Source organism: Lichenostomus cassidix, chromosome 6 (assembly GCF_008360975.1).
Source record: "Lichenostomus cassidix isolate B80296 chromosome 6, HeHo_3.0, whole genome shotgun sequence".
Taxonomy (NCBI): Eukaryota; Metazoa; Chordata; class Aves; order Passeriformes; family Meliphagidae; genus Lichenostomus; species Lichenostomus cassidix.
Genome location: NC_139487.1, coordinates 28,368,934 through 28,382,709, shown reverse-complemented (window position 1 = coordinate 28,382,709; position 13,776 = coordinate 28,368,934). Strand labels below are relative to the sequence as shown.

The window sequence follows — 13,776 nt, the reverse complement described above, 5'->3', positions numbered from 1 at the left end:
TGAGACATTTCTCTGCAGAGTACAGATTGCTGCAGGCTCACAAGCATGGTTAGCTGAGGTGACTCTGAGTGCCTCGTGCTTTTGTCTTTTTTGTCTGTCCCAAAGAGACCCAGCAAGGTGTGGGAGCTGCTCCTTCTCCAGTTGCCTTCCAAATACAGCAGTAAAGGGTGTGAAGGCAGGGAGGGTGGGGGAGCACTGCTTGTGGTGGCTGGAGGCAGAGGATTTGAATGCAGCAGGGAGAGGATGCCGCATCAAAATGCCTCCTGTACCCTCAGCCACAAGCACTGAACACTACACTGCTGTGAGAGGGCACTCATGCTGGTGCTGTGGCAGGATCAACATGTTGGCCTCTGTCTTTTAGCAGTCATATTTAGCAGTGTTGGGGGTGCAGCACCATCAGCCCCAGGACCTCCTGTGGGGCCAGCAGCTTGAGCAGGCTGAACAGCTGCAGGTGTGGTGATGGGCACAGGTGGAGCTGGTCTGCAGGATGAGGCCAGGCTGAACAGCCCCGGCTGCACTGGTGGGCACAGGTGGAGCTTGTCTGTGGAGATGAGGCCAGGCTGAGCTGAGGGGTGGTGAGGCAGGCAGAGAAAGAAAGCCTCACACCACAGCACTATTCAGACTTCTATGTGGGACCTTGTGGAGAGGTAAGTGGGCTAAAATTCTGCACTAGTTAAGTGGTATTCCTTCTACTAAGGAAGAAGGAATCATCTCTGCTATCTGTGCTGCACCAGTGTGGCAATGGAGTAACTCCTGCTTTTCTAGTTTCTTTCTTTCTTCCCTCCACCCCCCCCCCGCCCGCCCCCCACCAAGGGGGTCTGGCTCAGCACCTGTACTTTTTTTTTTTGCCTTGTGTATTTTTCTTTTGTTTCACCTGTACCTACTAAGTTTGTATTAAAAATTTCCCCCAATTAGACTTTACTGCAACATTAGTTTCTTCTTTATGGCTTATTTCCCAGGACAGGCTTTATTGCTGAAAGAATTATAAAAGGTAGTTGGCTTAATTGCATCTTCATATTCTAAAAACTGGATGGATCTTTGCCTGTATTTTGGCCAAAATGATTGTGTATGTGCTATATAAATAAGTGGCTATAATATATACACTGCAAGCCTCCTCATAGTATTTTCCTTGCTGCTGTAGCAGGCAGGAGGGGCAGCAGGCAGTATGAATATCTGCCAACCTGCATTGCAAAAAGCCACTCAAAAGCAAATATCAGGTTCAGGATCAGCGTGCTTTGGGAAGCTGTGGTATTGTGTGTGCTAGGTGCCATGGAAACATTTGGTGGTAACACAGCCCTCAGCTTGTGCAAGGTGCCTCCAGAGGGAAGTGCTGGCTGCAAGGAATCCACTTTTACTAGGAGTTAATTTCTACCTTCCACACACTCTGGAGGGAAACCACTGATTAAGATGATGCCTAGCAATTATACTATGATAAGTTAATTGCACAGCCACAGCCCAATGGCTGGAGTTAGCTTTGGCCAGGCTACATGGATTCGTGGAGGGGAAGAAAGGTGATGGTGTCTTCGGAGCAGCACAGCTGAAATGCTGGCACCCTGCTGCAGTCTAACATGGGAGCAGGTGCCTCCCTTTCCATTTGCGTAAGTGAACTTAAATCTGGCTTCTTCAGTCCTTTCTCACACCCTTTCTCCTTTCTGAGAAGGCTGACGGTCTGCTGCATCTGAAAAGGGAGAGGGGAGGGATTTAGAGTAGTGCTGCACAGATATTTTGGAGGCTTTTGTAACACCTCATAGCTTATATACAAAAATGCTGTAAGATATGTTTTGTACGTGCTAATGTTAGTTCCTGTTAGGTAACTATTTATGCTTTAACACTAACATCATGTTCTGAGCTTGTCTGTGTGCTGAAAGAGCACAATGAGCTTGGGTGTTTCAAGTGCTGTGTGTGCTTTTGCGATGGCAGCCCGGCTGGCCAGGAGCTCCAGCTCATGGCTTTGCTGAAGGCGTGTGTGAAAAACAGCTTCACTACAGCAGTTCAGCTACAAACTCACAGGAAAATATTTCCCTTTTCCTTCGGAAAACATAGCAGTAAAAACATTTAAGAAGAGGCTGGGTTCACAATGCTTTGAGATAATGCTACCTGAAAAAAAGTTTAAAAAAATCCGTATTTAAAAGGAGATGTAGATACTGTTTAAATAGTCCTGGTGCAGAAACGGTGAATCCAGGTGTTTCTGGTTTGGACTTCTGCTCTCGTTGGCTGGTGGCCTGGTAGGAACCTTGGTAGGATGTTATTGTTAAGTACATGTTTAATACATATATTCTACATGTATGTAAATATATGTTTAGAGGTATATTCTTGAACAAGCCCCGAGGTAGCCCTGAGGGGTGCAGAGCTGGCTGTCCCTCACAGAGCCCTCAGCCTCCCTCAGGGACAGGCACTGCCCAAACCTCACTCTGGACAGCCTCTGCATCCTCACAGGGTGACAAGTCTGGTTCCTTCATCAGACAGGACGAAATGTGCAGGTTGTTGGTGATTTCTTAGGCATGTTTTTACATTGGTTGTTGGGGTAGGAAACTTGGAATAACTGGGTGAGCAAACAGGAAGCCCTTCCGAGGCCTGTGCCATGGCTGCCACTAAAATTCCTCATCTGGTTCCTTCATGAATCTTGCATCTTTTATCCTCAGGAATTAGCTAGAAATTCACAAATTTCATGGGGTTGGAAGGCTGTGGGTCAGCTTTTTCCTGGCTTTTGGGGCTCTTTTGGGGTATAGTGACCTCTCTCTGTCCTGAACAGTGCATCTGCTTCAACATGAGGCCCAGTTTTCCCTGATTTAGGTGTGAGGGGGCTTTGCTGGATTTTACACCATCACAAGTCTCGTCTCAGCTCAACAGCAGAATAGTAGTATTTTAAGAATCTACAGGAGAAATAAAATCTGTGCTAAGATGCTACAATGAAGGCAATAATTGTACTGACATTGTAGATCCTTGGAGTGTAAAATAATAGATGCCAGTCACTGTTTATTACTTGCCTGTGTTTATTCCTCAGAAATCATTCTCTTCTATTCAAGTCAGGCACACAACAAATAAAGTTTCACCAGATCTACAGTTTAGCAGAGAAAGCACATTTGGTGTTCCTCTGGAAACCCTTGTACAAGACGAAAAGCAATGTGGGGTTCCTTCTCTTGTGACACAGATGGTGGAGTACCTAGAGCTGTTTGGTAAGTTCATGTTTTTGCTGCTTGGCTTCTGGAAACTGGTATTCTTTGTTTAAGCTGTATTTTACAGCTGTAAAAGCTGAAAAATCTTTATTTACAATTATTATGCTTTCTTAAAAGACCTTTTGCTTTTTGAACTCCAGTTGTTATCCCAATGATGTGGTAAAGTAACCACTGTTTCCTGTCCTGTATTTCTTTCACAGGTCTGGAGCGTGTCGGTATATTTCGAATTGGTGGCTCAGCAAATAAAGTCAAGGAATTGAGGCAGAAGTACAATCAAGGAGAAAAAGTAGACCTTATTAATGATGGAGATGTTGATTCTGTGGCCAGCCTCCTCAAGCTCTTTCTGAAAGAGCTACCAGTGGCTGTTGTCCCAGACAATATTTGTTCTGGCTTGCTAAAAACTTTCCAAGGTACAGAATGGGCACCTTCCAAGCTTCTTTCTCTGTCAGTGACAGATAATGTGTTCATTGCACCTTCTATAAGCAAGGTTTTGTGTTTCCTTAACCTGAGACTGATGTTTAATTGCTTTGGATAGACCAGGCTTCTATGAACTTGTCTGCAGTCCTTTTTTAAATTCATTAAGGTTTTTTAATTCCCTTCCTTCCTGTGGCAATGCATCCTGCATTCTTTGAACAAACTCCTCTTATGCATGCTTTCTTTTTTAAATTCTACACCTTGCTATTTGCTGAGATAACGTTTTTAGTTTTGGTGCAATCACTACAATAATGCTGCTGGTTTCTTTAAATAGCCACTGCCTTGCTTCTCTTTTTTCCAAGCGGAAGCCTCTCTTCTATTTAACCTTCACTGGTACAGAAGGTTTTCTATACATCCCTGTTCTTATTTAGAACTTTATTTTTAGTTAGTATTAATTTTACCAGTCCTCTTGTAATCTTCTTGGACAGCAGTGTGTGGAGCAGCACGAAGCTTTCGAAATGCAAAACCAAGATGAGCACCCCCAGCAATTCACTGCCTGGTTCCCTATTCATGCCTGAGTTAATGTTCTCAGTCTGCCTGGTGATTTTGACTGATAACTAATTCAGGTGTTTGAGTACAAATAAGTGGGATTTGTGGGTTACTTTGCAGGCTGCTTTTGATCAAAGTGCTTGTGTAAGAGTTTACAAAGAAAAAGAAGTTTTGTGAACTGTGAAAGTCTATGCTGAAAGACCTCTGAAAGTACCTTGTTTTTTCTACCCTGAACAGTCTGGCTGTTCTTTTTTTAAAATTATTTTTTCCTCTCCATCCTCTTTTCCATTTCTCTCATTAATCAGTTGAATACCATGGGCCTTGGGCTGTACAGAATGTATTTTTTAGGGCTAAAATTACCCTTAAGGGCATGATTTGCTTATAAACAATGTCAAAACTACGTAGATGTGTCCTGGTGATCTATGGCAAATTTGAGCATCAGCTGCCAATTATTGAGCAGTACTGTCATCTCAATTCTAATAACCAGGAGACTTTATCCTACTGATACTGAACTGCTGATCAAATGGAGTTGTTTGTGAACCCATTTTCTGCCTTGTTACCCTTCTTTGAAGAATGAGAACCAAGAAAATGTTAAGTATCCCCAATTTAGATTTTTAAGCATCTCTTGTGTAACTACAGTTGCATATTTATGGAGCAAAGATGTTTTGAGTCTGAGAACTACCAATTAGTCAGGAAATGAAGATGATGCAGGGCTGAAAGGGTACAATTTCTCATTCCTCTTAATGAGAATCACACAGCATGTATAAAATCTCTTGGGAGAATCAAGGCTGACAACCTTGCACCATCTTTAATGGCAGCTTTGAGGATTCAGGTACATTACTCCTGCCTGCAATTTCATTAAGAAAGTAGCAAGTGCTGGATGATTCTGCCATAACAGGGAGAATATCAGAAACAGTGCATGTAAAACTCAATATCTGGAAAGTCCATGGTTCTTAAATATTCATATGTGAGAATTGTTGTCAAAATTTAGTGTACATAATCCTTGTTTAGGATGTATTTGTTCTTCACTTTGCTGTAATATATTTTAAAATCTCCCTTCTATCTATAATAATGTCTATGATGAAATTATGGTGAAATGAGGCATATCTATATCTTAAGTTTGGGATTGGTTTTTTCCCCCAGAGCACAAAGTCAGCACAACAGAATGCACAGAGAACCTGAGACAATTGCTCAGCTGCCTGCCCAAAGCTCATCAAAACCTCCTTCAGTTCCTGTCTGCTTTCCTGTTAAAGGTAGCAACCCACAGTGCAGTGAATTTCATGACTCTTGAAAACCTGGCCATCGTGTTCGGACCTGCTCTGTTCAGGTGAGTTCTCTCTATTTAGCTCCTTCAAACAGTACAACAGGATCAACCTCACTGTGAGGCTTTCTGTTCACTGTCAATAGTCAATGGAGCATTTTGAAGATTAAATGGTTTATATGGTATATTGTGGGCAGATGTGACAGGAGGTTCTGAGCTGGCTGACCACTTCCATTCTGTTGGGCACTGACTAGACAGGGCAAGTGTCAAGTAAGAAACCATATGAAGAGAAGAGACATGAGGGATAGAGAGCTGTTTAATGAAAACTACTTCTCTTTCCTTAAGTGCTGGCTGTGGAGGCTACTAAGTTGTCAGACTTGATTCTGAAAAGTTCACCCTCACTTTGACTTTGTAATAGCATTTGATATCAGAGAAATGAATCTGTTTTATCAAGAAGGAGAAGCAGCTCATTCTGCCCTTGCCACTAAAATTCAAGCTGACATCCAAGCTGAGCTAGCTGAGCTTGCAAGCAGTGGGAGCTTGGCTGGACCTAGAGAAGGCATGTTTGGGATGATGGTGAGTGGGCACAAAACTGGAAGTTAAAAAGGGAAGGTGAGACAACATGTCATGCAAGTCAATGCAGTAAGAAGGAATAGCCTAGTGTGATCAGATAATGAAGGATTTTTGCCTTCATTGTTGACACTAGAGGATGTTAAAATATCTATACGTGCTTCAATTTGTAAATCTTTGTTTTAAAGGATCATAGCCATGCCAGCTTAATATGAACTGTTAGCCAATGGCACTTTTCAAAATGTTTATGTTAGCATCTAGTATCTTCTGTGCAGTAAAAAAGGCCTTGTTAATCAGTTGGGTTGGTTTTTTGTTTGTTTGTTTGTTTTTTGTTTGTTTAGGTTGGTTTTTTTGGGGGGTGGGTTGTTTGGTTGTTGTTGTTTTTTGGGGTTTTGGTTTTGGGTTTTTTTTGGGGGGGGGCAAGCCAAGTTCATTTTTAAAGTATGTTTTCACAAAATTGGTACCTAGCATCAATGACAGGCTTTTTTGGGGGGGAATTGTACTTTTAAACCTTGCTGCTGTTTCATAAGTCTCTATATATGGTCTCTGGTTTCCTGCTCTGTGGGTTTATTACCAGGTGTACCAGCATTTGACCTTTGGAGGTGATACAATATATATATATCTTTAGCAAAAGTACAGCAAAGGAAATGAATCTAACAAGGTGTTAGATTGTGTTAGGTGGTGTGGTTGGAGTTATGCCATTCTGTCCTCTGAGAAAAGGCTTCACCATGGAGAGTAGTCAGCGATGGAACAAAGCAGTTTTGCAACCAGACTCCAAGTTCCTTAATATCTCCATACTAAAGTTAGTAAATGAGTGGAGATGAGTGGAGACAGATGAGGTTTATTTATCAGTGTTTGGATTAGTTGTGTGGTGATACTTATAAACACTGGCTGATACTAAAAGACCTTCACCAAAAATCTGTCCCTTGACCCCCACAGTAACTCAGAAAAGACTTCTCTGACTGTCACTCTTCTGCCATCAGGTGACCTTTGCTCATCTGGGGCTTCTGTGTATGCACACACATGCAAAAATACTTTGTTCCTTTATCTCCATTCCCAAATTATCTGAACGTGTGCCCACTGATTCCTGTATCTGCACAAGAATCCAGTAGGCTCCCTTATTGATTGATTAACTGCTTTGGTTTTTAAATGTCCAACTCTCTGGGACGTGGCCCAGCTACTTCTGAACATGTGCCTTTGCCTGGCTCTTGAAGTACATTCAGTGCTAAACTGAGTGCTAGTGGCAATGACCTGTCAGAGAAGCCTTGAAAGCAATCAGCATTGGGCTTCCCTGCCAGTGACCTGTCAAGACAACAGCTACCATAAATAGCACTGTGTCTGCCCTATAAATGTTGTCTTCACCTTTTTGCTGTCATTCTGATCTCACCAGCTCTGGGAGACAAACCAGTAAATCTGGAGCTTATTTTTTTGTAAAGCATTTAACTGGTGCTGTGCTTGGTGAGTTACCTCCCAGGGTTATGAAAAATCACTTTTTTGGTAGTCAGGCAGAGAGGAGAGCCTTGCAACTGACACTGTCAGTGAGATTGCTCTATACCACTTCCTGCTGAGTGACCTGAGGCTTTCAGTGATTCAGAATGAATCATTTGTGTTGTCCTGTACAGCAGCAAAAGTCAAGGTAGTTGGTTGTGGCAAACCACATCTGCTGACACAGGGGAAAAAGGCATAAATATCCTTCATATCTTTTCAGAGCAAGAATTAGCACAATTATCTGGCACACTATGAAACATTTGGCAGCCAGAGTGTAGGAAATTGAGACGTGTTGGGTACTACTTGCTGTAGTTGCTCAGTGTAAACGTGAAGGTTGTGGAAAAAAAATCACTTCCAGATCTAATCTGCAGAAATGTATGCTCTGTGCAATTCCTGGAAATAACCTTCTGGAGGTAATGGCAGCTCCACTTATGGCATGAATTCATTGCAGGTGTTAAAACAGTTCTTCGTGTATTCTGGCAATATGCATTTTTGTGAAATTGCTTCTTCCTTTTTTGACGTTAAACAACTAAATAACGTTGTATATGAGGGTTTTTACTTTAAATTTATTGTCTATTCATATTCAAGTGTAAATTCTGTCTGTGATTATCACCTGTCTCAATCTTTTGACACTTTTATTTGTGGAGACCTGTCATGCTTCTAGTTTCACTGAAGTGACCGAGCAGGAATATTCAGTAGTTGGAACATGGAACACCTATGGGCCTTGGGAACACAAAAGTAGAATAATAAACTTTATGCCTTGTAAGCCTAAACTGCACATACTTCATGATTAGTAGCTATTGTAATTACAACACAGAAATTTAAGCTTTAGCACAGGTATTATATTGAAAGGATCATGGAAAACTATCATAGTGAATTTTAAATGCTAGAAAACTGTTGTTACTGTTTGTGTAAAGCGGAATATTAAATAAGCTGTCTCTTATCTATTTTTAATCTGTTGCAGCCCCTTACCCTAATGCTGCTTATAGTATATATTTGAAATATTCGCAGTGGGAGAATTCTGTTTAATAAATTATTAGTATGCATGCTTACTGTTCAGGGTGTGGGACCTGGAATGGGAATATGAAAAAAGGTGTGTTTCAGAAAAAGTGTAACTGAGTAAAACATTAGTTTTTTACTTAGTCTCCTCTGACAATCAGGTCCTTCTGATTTCTTTTATGTGTCTTCCTCCCTCATGCTGGTTTTTTCCCCCTCAGTGACACTGAGTTAAGCTTGCTTCACTGTTGCCATTCACGTGGCTTTTCTTTTGGATTTTAGACCCTGGCATCTCTTTCTGTTCTTTTGCTACTCAGCCTTAACATCTGCATGGTGCAGCTTGCATGTCCTCACCCCTTCGTAGATAAGGGAACCAAAAACACGACATGTAGGTCAAGTCTCAGGTTGCCTACTCCCTAGACCTTCTTTGCTAAGCTCCACTTTTCTCTTAACTTCTATTGTTGATTTCTTTTTCCTCACTCTCTGAACTATTTATTTCTCTTGCCATTCATCCTCCTTGTGAGCTGGTTTTGTGCTCCTACTATCTGTAAGTGCCTAGGAGAACCTTTGCTACGCTTTTATCAGAGATTTGACTAACATTGCTTAAATTTCCATGGATACTTTGTTATGCTTCTTCTTGGTAAAGAGACTTTTGGTACTGGTCTCAGTAAGTATTTCTTGTGTGAGCACATGAGGACTCCAGCCAGCCAGCTGTTTGCTTCTACTCACTTTGACTCATTCTTTCTGTAAATTTGCAGCAAGTCCTTGGCAGCAGGGAACCTTGGCAGATCTCCTGGACAAAGCCAAGGCAAGGGACTGTGTGGACTTTTCAGCCTGCACTTTGTGGCAAAGCAAATTTGACAGGTTTAGGCACACTCAAGAAAACCAGTAGCTAATTCTTGATGGTAAAGTTTTGCTTGTTTCTTATTTGTGAGTGAGTGGTCTCCTGTGATTTATACTACAACTGATTACAGGGCTTTTATGGTGAGGTGCAGAATATACCTCAGTAGCTCTGCTCTTCCTGATCATGTGCCTGAATTTAGAAGTGTGGGAACCTGGTTCCCCTTACTGCCAGCCTGATAATTCAGTTTCTGCTAGCGGCAGAAGTATCTGAAGAGGCAGCAAATGGTTATTTTACAAAATGAATTGAAAGTCATTGTGGAAGGTGGCTGCAGAGAAAACGAAAAGGGTATCCTCTATATTTGGAATTCACACCTGTTGCCACCCATGAATATGTGCTGACGAGCCATTGGTATTTGGAGTCAGCTGCCTCATCCCAGCCTATAGCTTAGATCTGTTTTGGGATGAAATGGGAACTGAGCACCCAAACATAGGCTGCTAATAAGGGAAAGTAGGACTCAATGAGTGGGCTGAGAGCTGTTTATCTTCCTGAATAGCTTGTGCAGTGTTCCTTCTGGTAAGGAGTTAACAGCTGGTAGAACTGCATTCAGGAACAGATGTCTAAGCTAAAGAAAGAAGCTGAAAAAGAAGACAAAGGACTAAAACTATTGCTTGTCTGGGCTGTGAGCTGAGGGTGTTAATGTTTTGGTAAGCGATGAATAATCTCTTAGGATTGTTGTATGCAGGAAAGGCTATTGCTCAGTCAACCAGGTTTTACAAGCAGCCTTGTTTTTTGTGGAGAAACTGAGCCTGTCCGAAGAAAAATAGGAATCCAAGAAAGAGAAATGTGAACTAATCTCTAAGAAGGAACTGATGACACAGTGGTTTATCCTGTAAATCTGTCTGTATTGTACCTGGCTATAACTCTGCATAAACCATCTGCTTTCAAAAGGAGCCCAAACTCAAGTTCTTACAGAAACAGCAGTAAGTTTACAAAAGAGGAACATGAATGGAAGCAATTGGACTGGGCCCAATGTGTATATTTGTACTTTAAAATTGCAAATGAATAATGAATAGACTCATTTGGCAAACAGAAGAGTGGTGTATTTGTGCTCCACATTAGTCTCCAGAGTTTATGAATTTCTTGTTTAAATATTAATATTGTGCTGGATGGAACTGAGTTGGTGCAGCATGGCTGGAGAAGCTCTGTTAAGGCCACAGCATTTATAAATGGTCTCCAAGCTTCCAAATAGTTTGGTGGAGGGGACACACAGATCCTTCAGGGGCTCAGATTAGAATCCTATGTAAAGAATCCCTTTAATTAAATTATTCCAACATGGCATGGATAGTACAAGTTCAACTATTATTCATTAAAAAACCCCCCAAAATACGGGGAGAGCAAGCAAGAAAGAAAAAACCCAACCCAAACTCAACATGGTTAATGGGAACATCTGGAATTTCCACTGCATGATATATCTGATGTCTGTAGACTTATAAATTCATACATTGAAGCAGTTGGTTACCTATGTTTTATTTCCAGACAGTTCTGGCAATAAGACATTCTAGTAATCCCAGTTCACCTTCACAAATGAAGGTAGAACAAAACCACTATTTTCATCCCAATGGCAGTGAGCAATGGCAGAGAGGTGTTTGGCGGGTTTCCTGTCCTTTTCATCCTTGAGTTTGTGAACCTCACATCTGAGTTACTGTCAGGTCCTAAGTATTTTGCTGTGCTGCCACAAAGATTCATTGTGTTGTGAACCATTGCGGCAAAACTGGGGCTCTGTCAGTGTGGAGGTCCCACTGTTGTGAACCCACCAAACTCCAGTGCTCACTGTCTCTGCAATAGCTGCTTTCTTGAATTATCTTGGGTACTGGGAGGGCTCCTTATGAGACTCATGATGAGCCCCTAAGCTTAATCCATCCCCTGTTCCTTTAGGATTCCTGTCAGTCCCTCCGCTTGTGAAGAACAAAGGCTTTACAATGGGCTCCTGCTGTATTTGCTTCAACACCAGGAGATGCTTTTTGTTGACCTGAACCCTTGTTTCCCGCAGAGAAGCCTGCAGGTAAAGAAGTTACTGTAACTTATTTAGAAAGCAGTCAAAAGTGCTTCATTAGGTTGGAACCCAGAGCTGGAAATATATTTGCTTATACATTTTGTGATTAATGACTGTAGCTTGTAGCCAGCAATGTAAATATTCATGATATACCTAAGCTTTAAAGGAAACGTGAGTGTTAAAATTCTAATTATGAAAAAAATGCAAGTGCAAAAGCAAAAGGTCAAGAAGAAAATCCCAAGCTGTCCCACTTTAAATATATTAATGCCAAGCTTTGTTAGATCAAAGCCACTGGATTTTTCCCCAAGTGAAGCACTTTTTATTTGTGTGTGTGTCTATACATTGGTGATGCAGGAAAGCAAAATCAGAAGGTTTGAAATGCCTCTCTTTTTAGAACTCACTGTGTATGTTCCAGCCTCTCCTTAGGCATTTTCTTTTCTAAGACATTGTCAGTACATTGATTCCTTTTTTGCCTCTTTGTTGAAAACCTCCTGGTGGAAGAAACATGATAGACAAATCCTGGTTTAGAGACAGGGTCAATATAAATCTCATTTTCACTTTGTGATGTGGTGTATCATTGCTGCTTAACTTGAAATTGATTTTTGGAGAAAGACATGAAGGAAATGTTGTAGCAGACCCCGCAGTTTAATACTGCACTGTGCAGTTACCACACATCCTTGTGGCTCATGATGAGGTTGGCAGCAATGTGCCAGGTCAAGGGATGGACTTGGAAGAGATTTGCACTGCATGTAAATGTGGACGATGATGTTTGTGTTTATGACTCCTGATTTTCCTGACTCCAAGTATCCCTGTTAAGGAAACTAGCTGACTTCTAATACAAAGTCAGTATTTAGAAAATATTACATATCCCAAAGAGAATATTGGGCATGTAAGGCTCATTGGAAGCTTTCTTTTAAAATAAAACCTGTACAGATGCAGGTATAAAGAACAGAACATATTGATAAAAGGATTTTTCTAAAATACTGTTTCAGTGCCTCAAGACACAGCCCCAAATCTAAAACTAGGATTGTTTCACACTAAGACAGTATTGGAGCCCACAGTTCCAGCTCCCCTTTCCCTCTGAAGAAGTCCCATGTCACTACCACCTCTGGAAGTTTCTGAAAACAGTGCTCAAATGAGCACACAAAATCAAAATATTAGCTGTCCCAATAGATCTGCTTCTGTTTGCAAAGCTAGAGGAAACATCAGCAGCTAAAAGAAATTGGAAAGGTATTAGAGAAGCCAGGAAACCTGGCTTTCACTTGCAGTGCTTTTGTTTTAGAACCAGCTTCATTCTCTGTAATTCTGCAAAATGTCACAGTCTGTCTGGAATTGTGGTGATGTGGGAAAGAATTCTGCTGAAAAGCTCTTTTCAAGTTCTTTAATAAAACTTCAGACAAGGCATAGCCATGGGGCACTCTCCTGCTCTGAGGTAAGCTTATAAAAGAAATCCCATCTGTGGGTGAGAAGGGAATTCAGGATTCTGTGGTTGATCTTATTTTTGTAATCTTTGGCAGGAAACCCAGCAGATTGGATAGGTACCCTTCATCTTTCATAATATAACAATTGCTCAAGGTCCACTAAACTGAAAACATCCAAGTTCGGTTTACAAACTAAACATATTAAAAGTGCAGGATTTTCTTCCAGTAAAGCAGGCAAAAAGTGAAATGGCAAACCTGGCTCAGATCCCTTGTTGCATCCTGGAAATGAAACTTGTTTTTATTGGCTTTTATACAGATACTTGCATTTGGACCACTTAATTCCTCTGATTTTGTTGTTAGAGTGTCTTTTTTTTTCCATTTGAACATTTTAAGTTAATCTGAGCTCTGTCAAATTAAGGCATGCCATGCATCTGACCAGACTTAACCTTCAGTTGTGTGGTTTGTGGGCTGAAGTGGACAGGCTGATTGTTCTGAGCAGAGTTCTTAGTATCTCAGAGTGCCAGGAGCCATCCCACTTACTGTGTGTGCTGGCTGTCTCACACTGACAGAAGAATTCAGACTGGGAGAAGAATTTGCAAGTTTTTGAAAGGCACCAGCTAAATAGTTCAGAACTATTAACCTGGGCTGGACAGTACACTATTCACAGCCACCAATTCTATCTGGAGATAGTAAATTAGAAGTTATATCCCAGCCATGATGTATTTTAACTTGTCCTTTTTTGTTGACCATTGTCTGTTGTATGTATTTTTTTCCCCTTAAAAGAGAGTCAGAATGCTGTAAAATCCTGCTGCGCTGGGGTTTTGTGTCTGTGTATTTTCCTTAATGCATTTTATTTGAATTTTAATTTCATCCCTCTTCCACTCCACTACTCCTGCAAGTTCACAAGCATTTAAAGCTGTCCTATCATCTTCTGTTCTAGCTCAAAAGCTGCACTGGTACTAAACTGATTTTCCTGTTTGGCTTAAATAATTCCTTAAAAAGAG

At 41.3% G+C, this 13,776-nt stretch overlaps 1 protein-coding gene across 10 annotated transcripts in view; it reads left to right on the top strand.

The window, feature by feature from the left end:
* Positions 1–409: 409 nt before the first annotated feature.
* Positions 410–13,776, top strand: part of FAM13C (family with sequence similarity 13 member C) — a 115,525-nt gene continuing 102,158 nt past the window's right edge. For 6 of the 10 annotated variants that reach the window (XM_085064203.1, XM_085064198.1, XM_085064199.1 and 3 more), the window contains exons 1-5: positions 1,318–1,598; positions 3,005–3,176; positions 3,377–3,586; positions 5,283–5,466; positions 11,234–11,360. In XM_085064203.1, the coding sequence (XP_084920329.1) occupies positions 1,569–1,598; positions 3,005–3,176; positions 3,377–3,586; positions 5,283–5,466; positions 11,234–11,360 (723 nt within the window). In that variant the 5' untranslated portion in view covers positions 1,318–1,568. Of the gene's footprint in view, positions 648–1,315; positions 1,599–3,004; positions 3,177–3,376; positions 3,587–5,282; positions 5,467–11,233; positions 11,361–13,776 lie in introns of those variants that run through there. The other 4 variants (XM_085064207.1, XM_085064202.1, XM_085064204.1 and 1 more) reach the window with 3 other exon arrangements.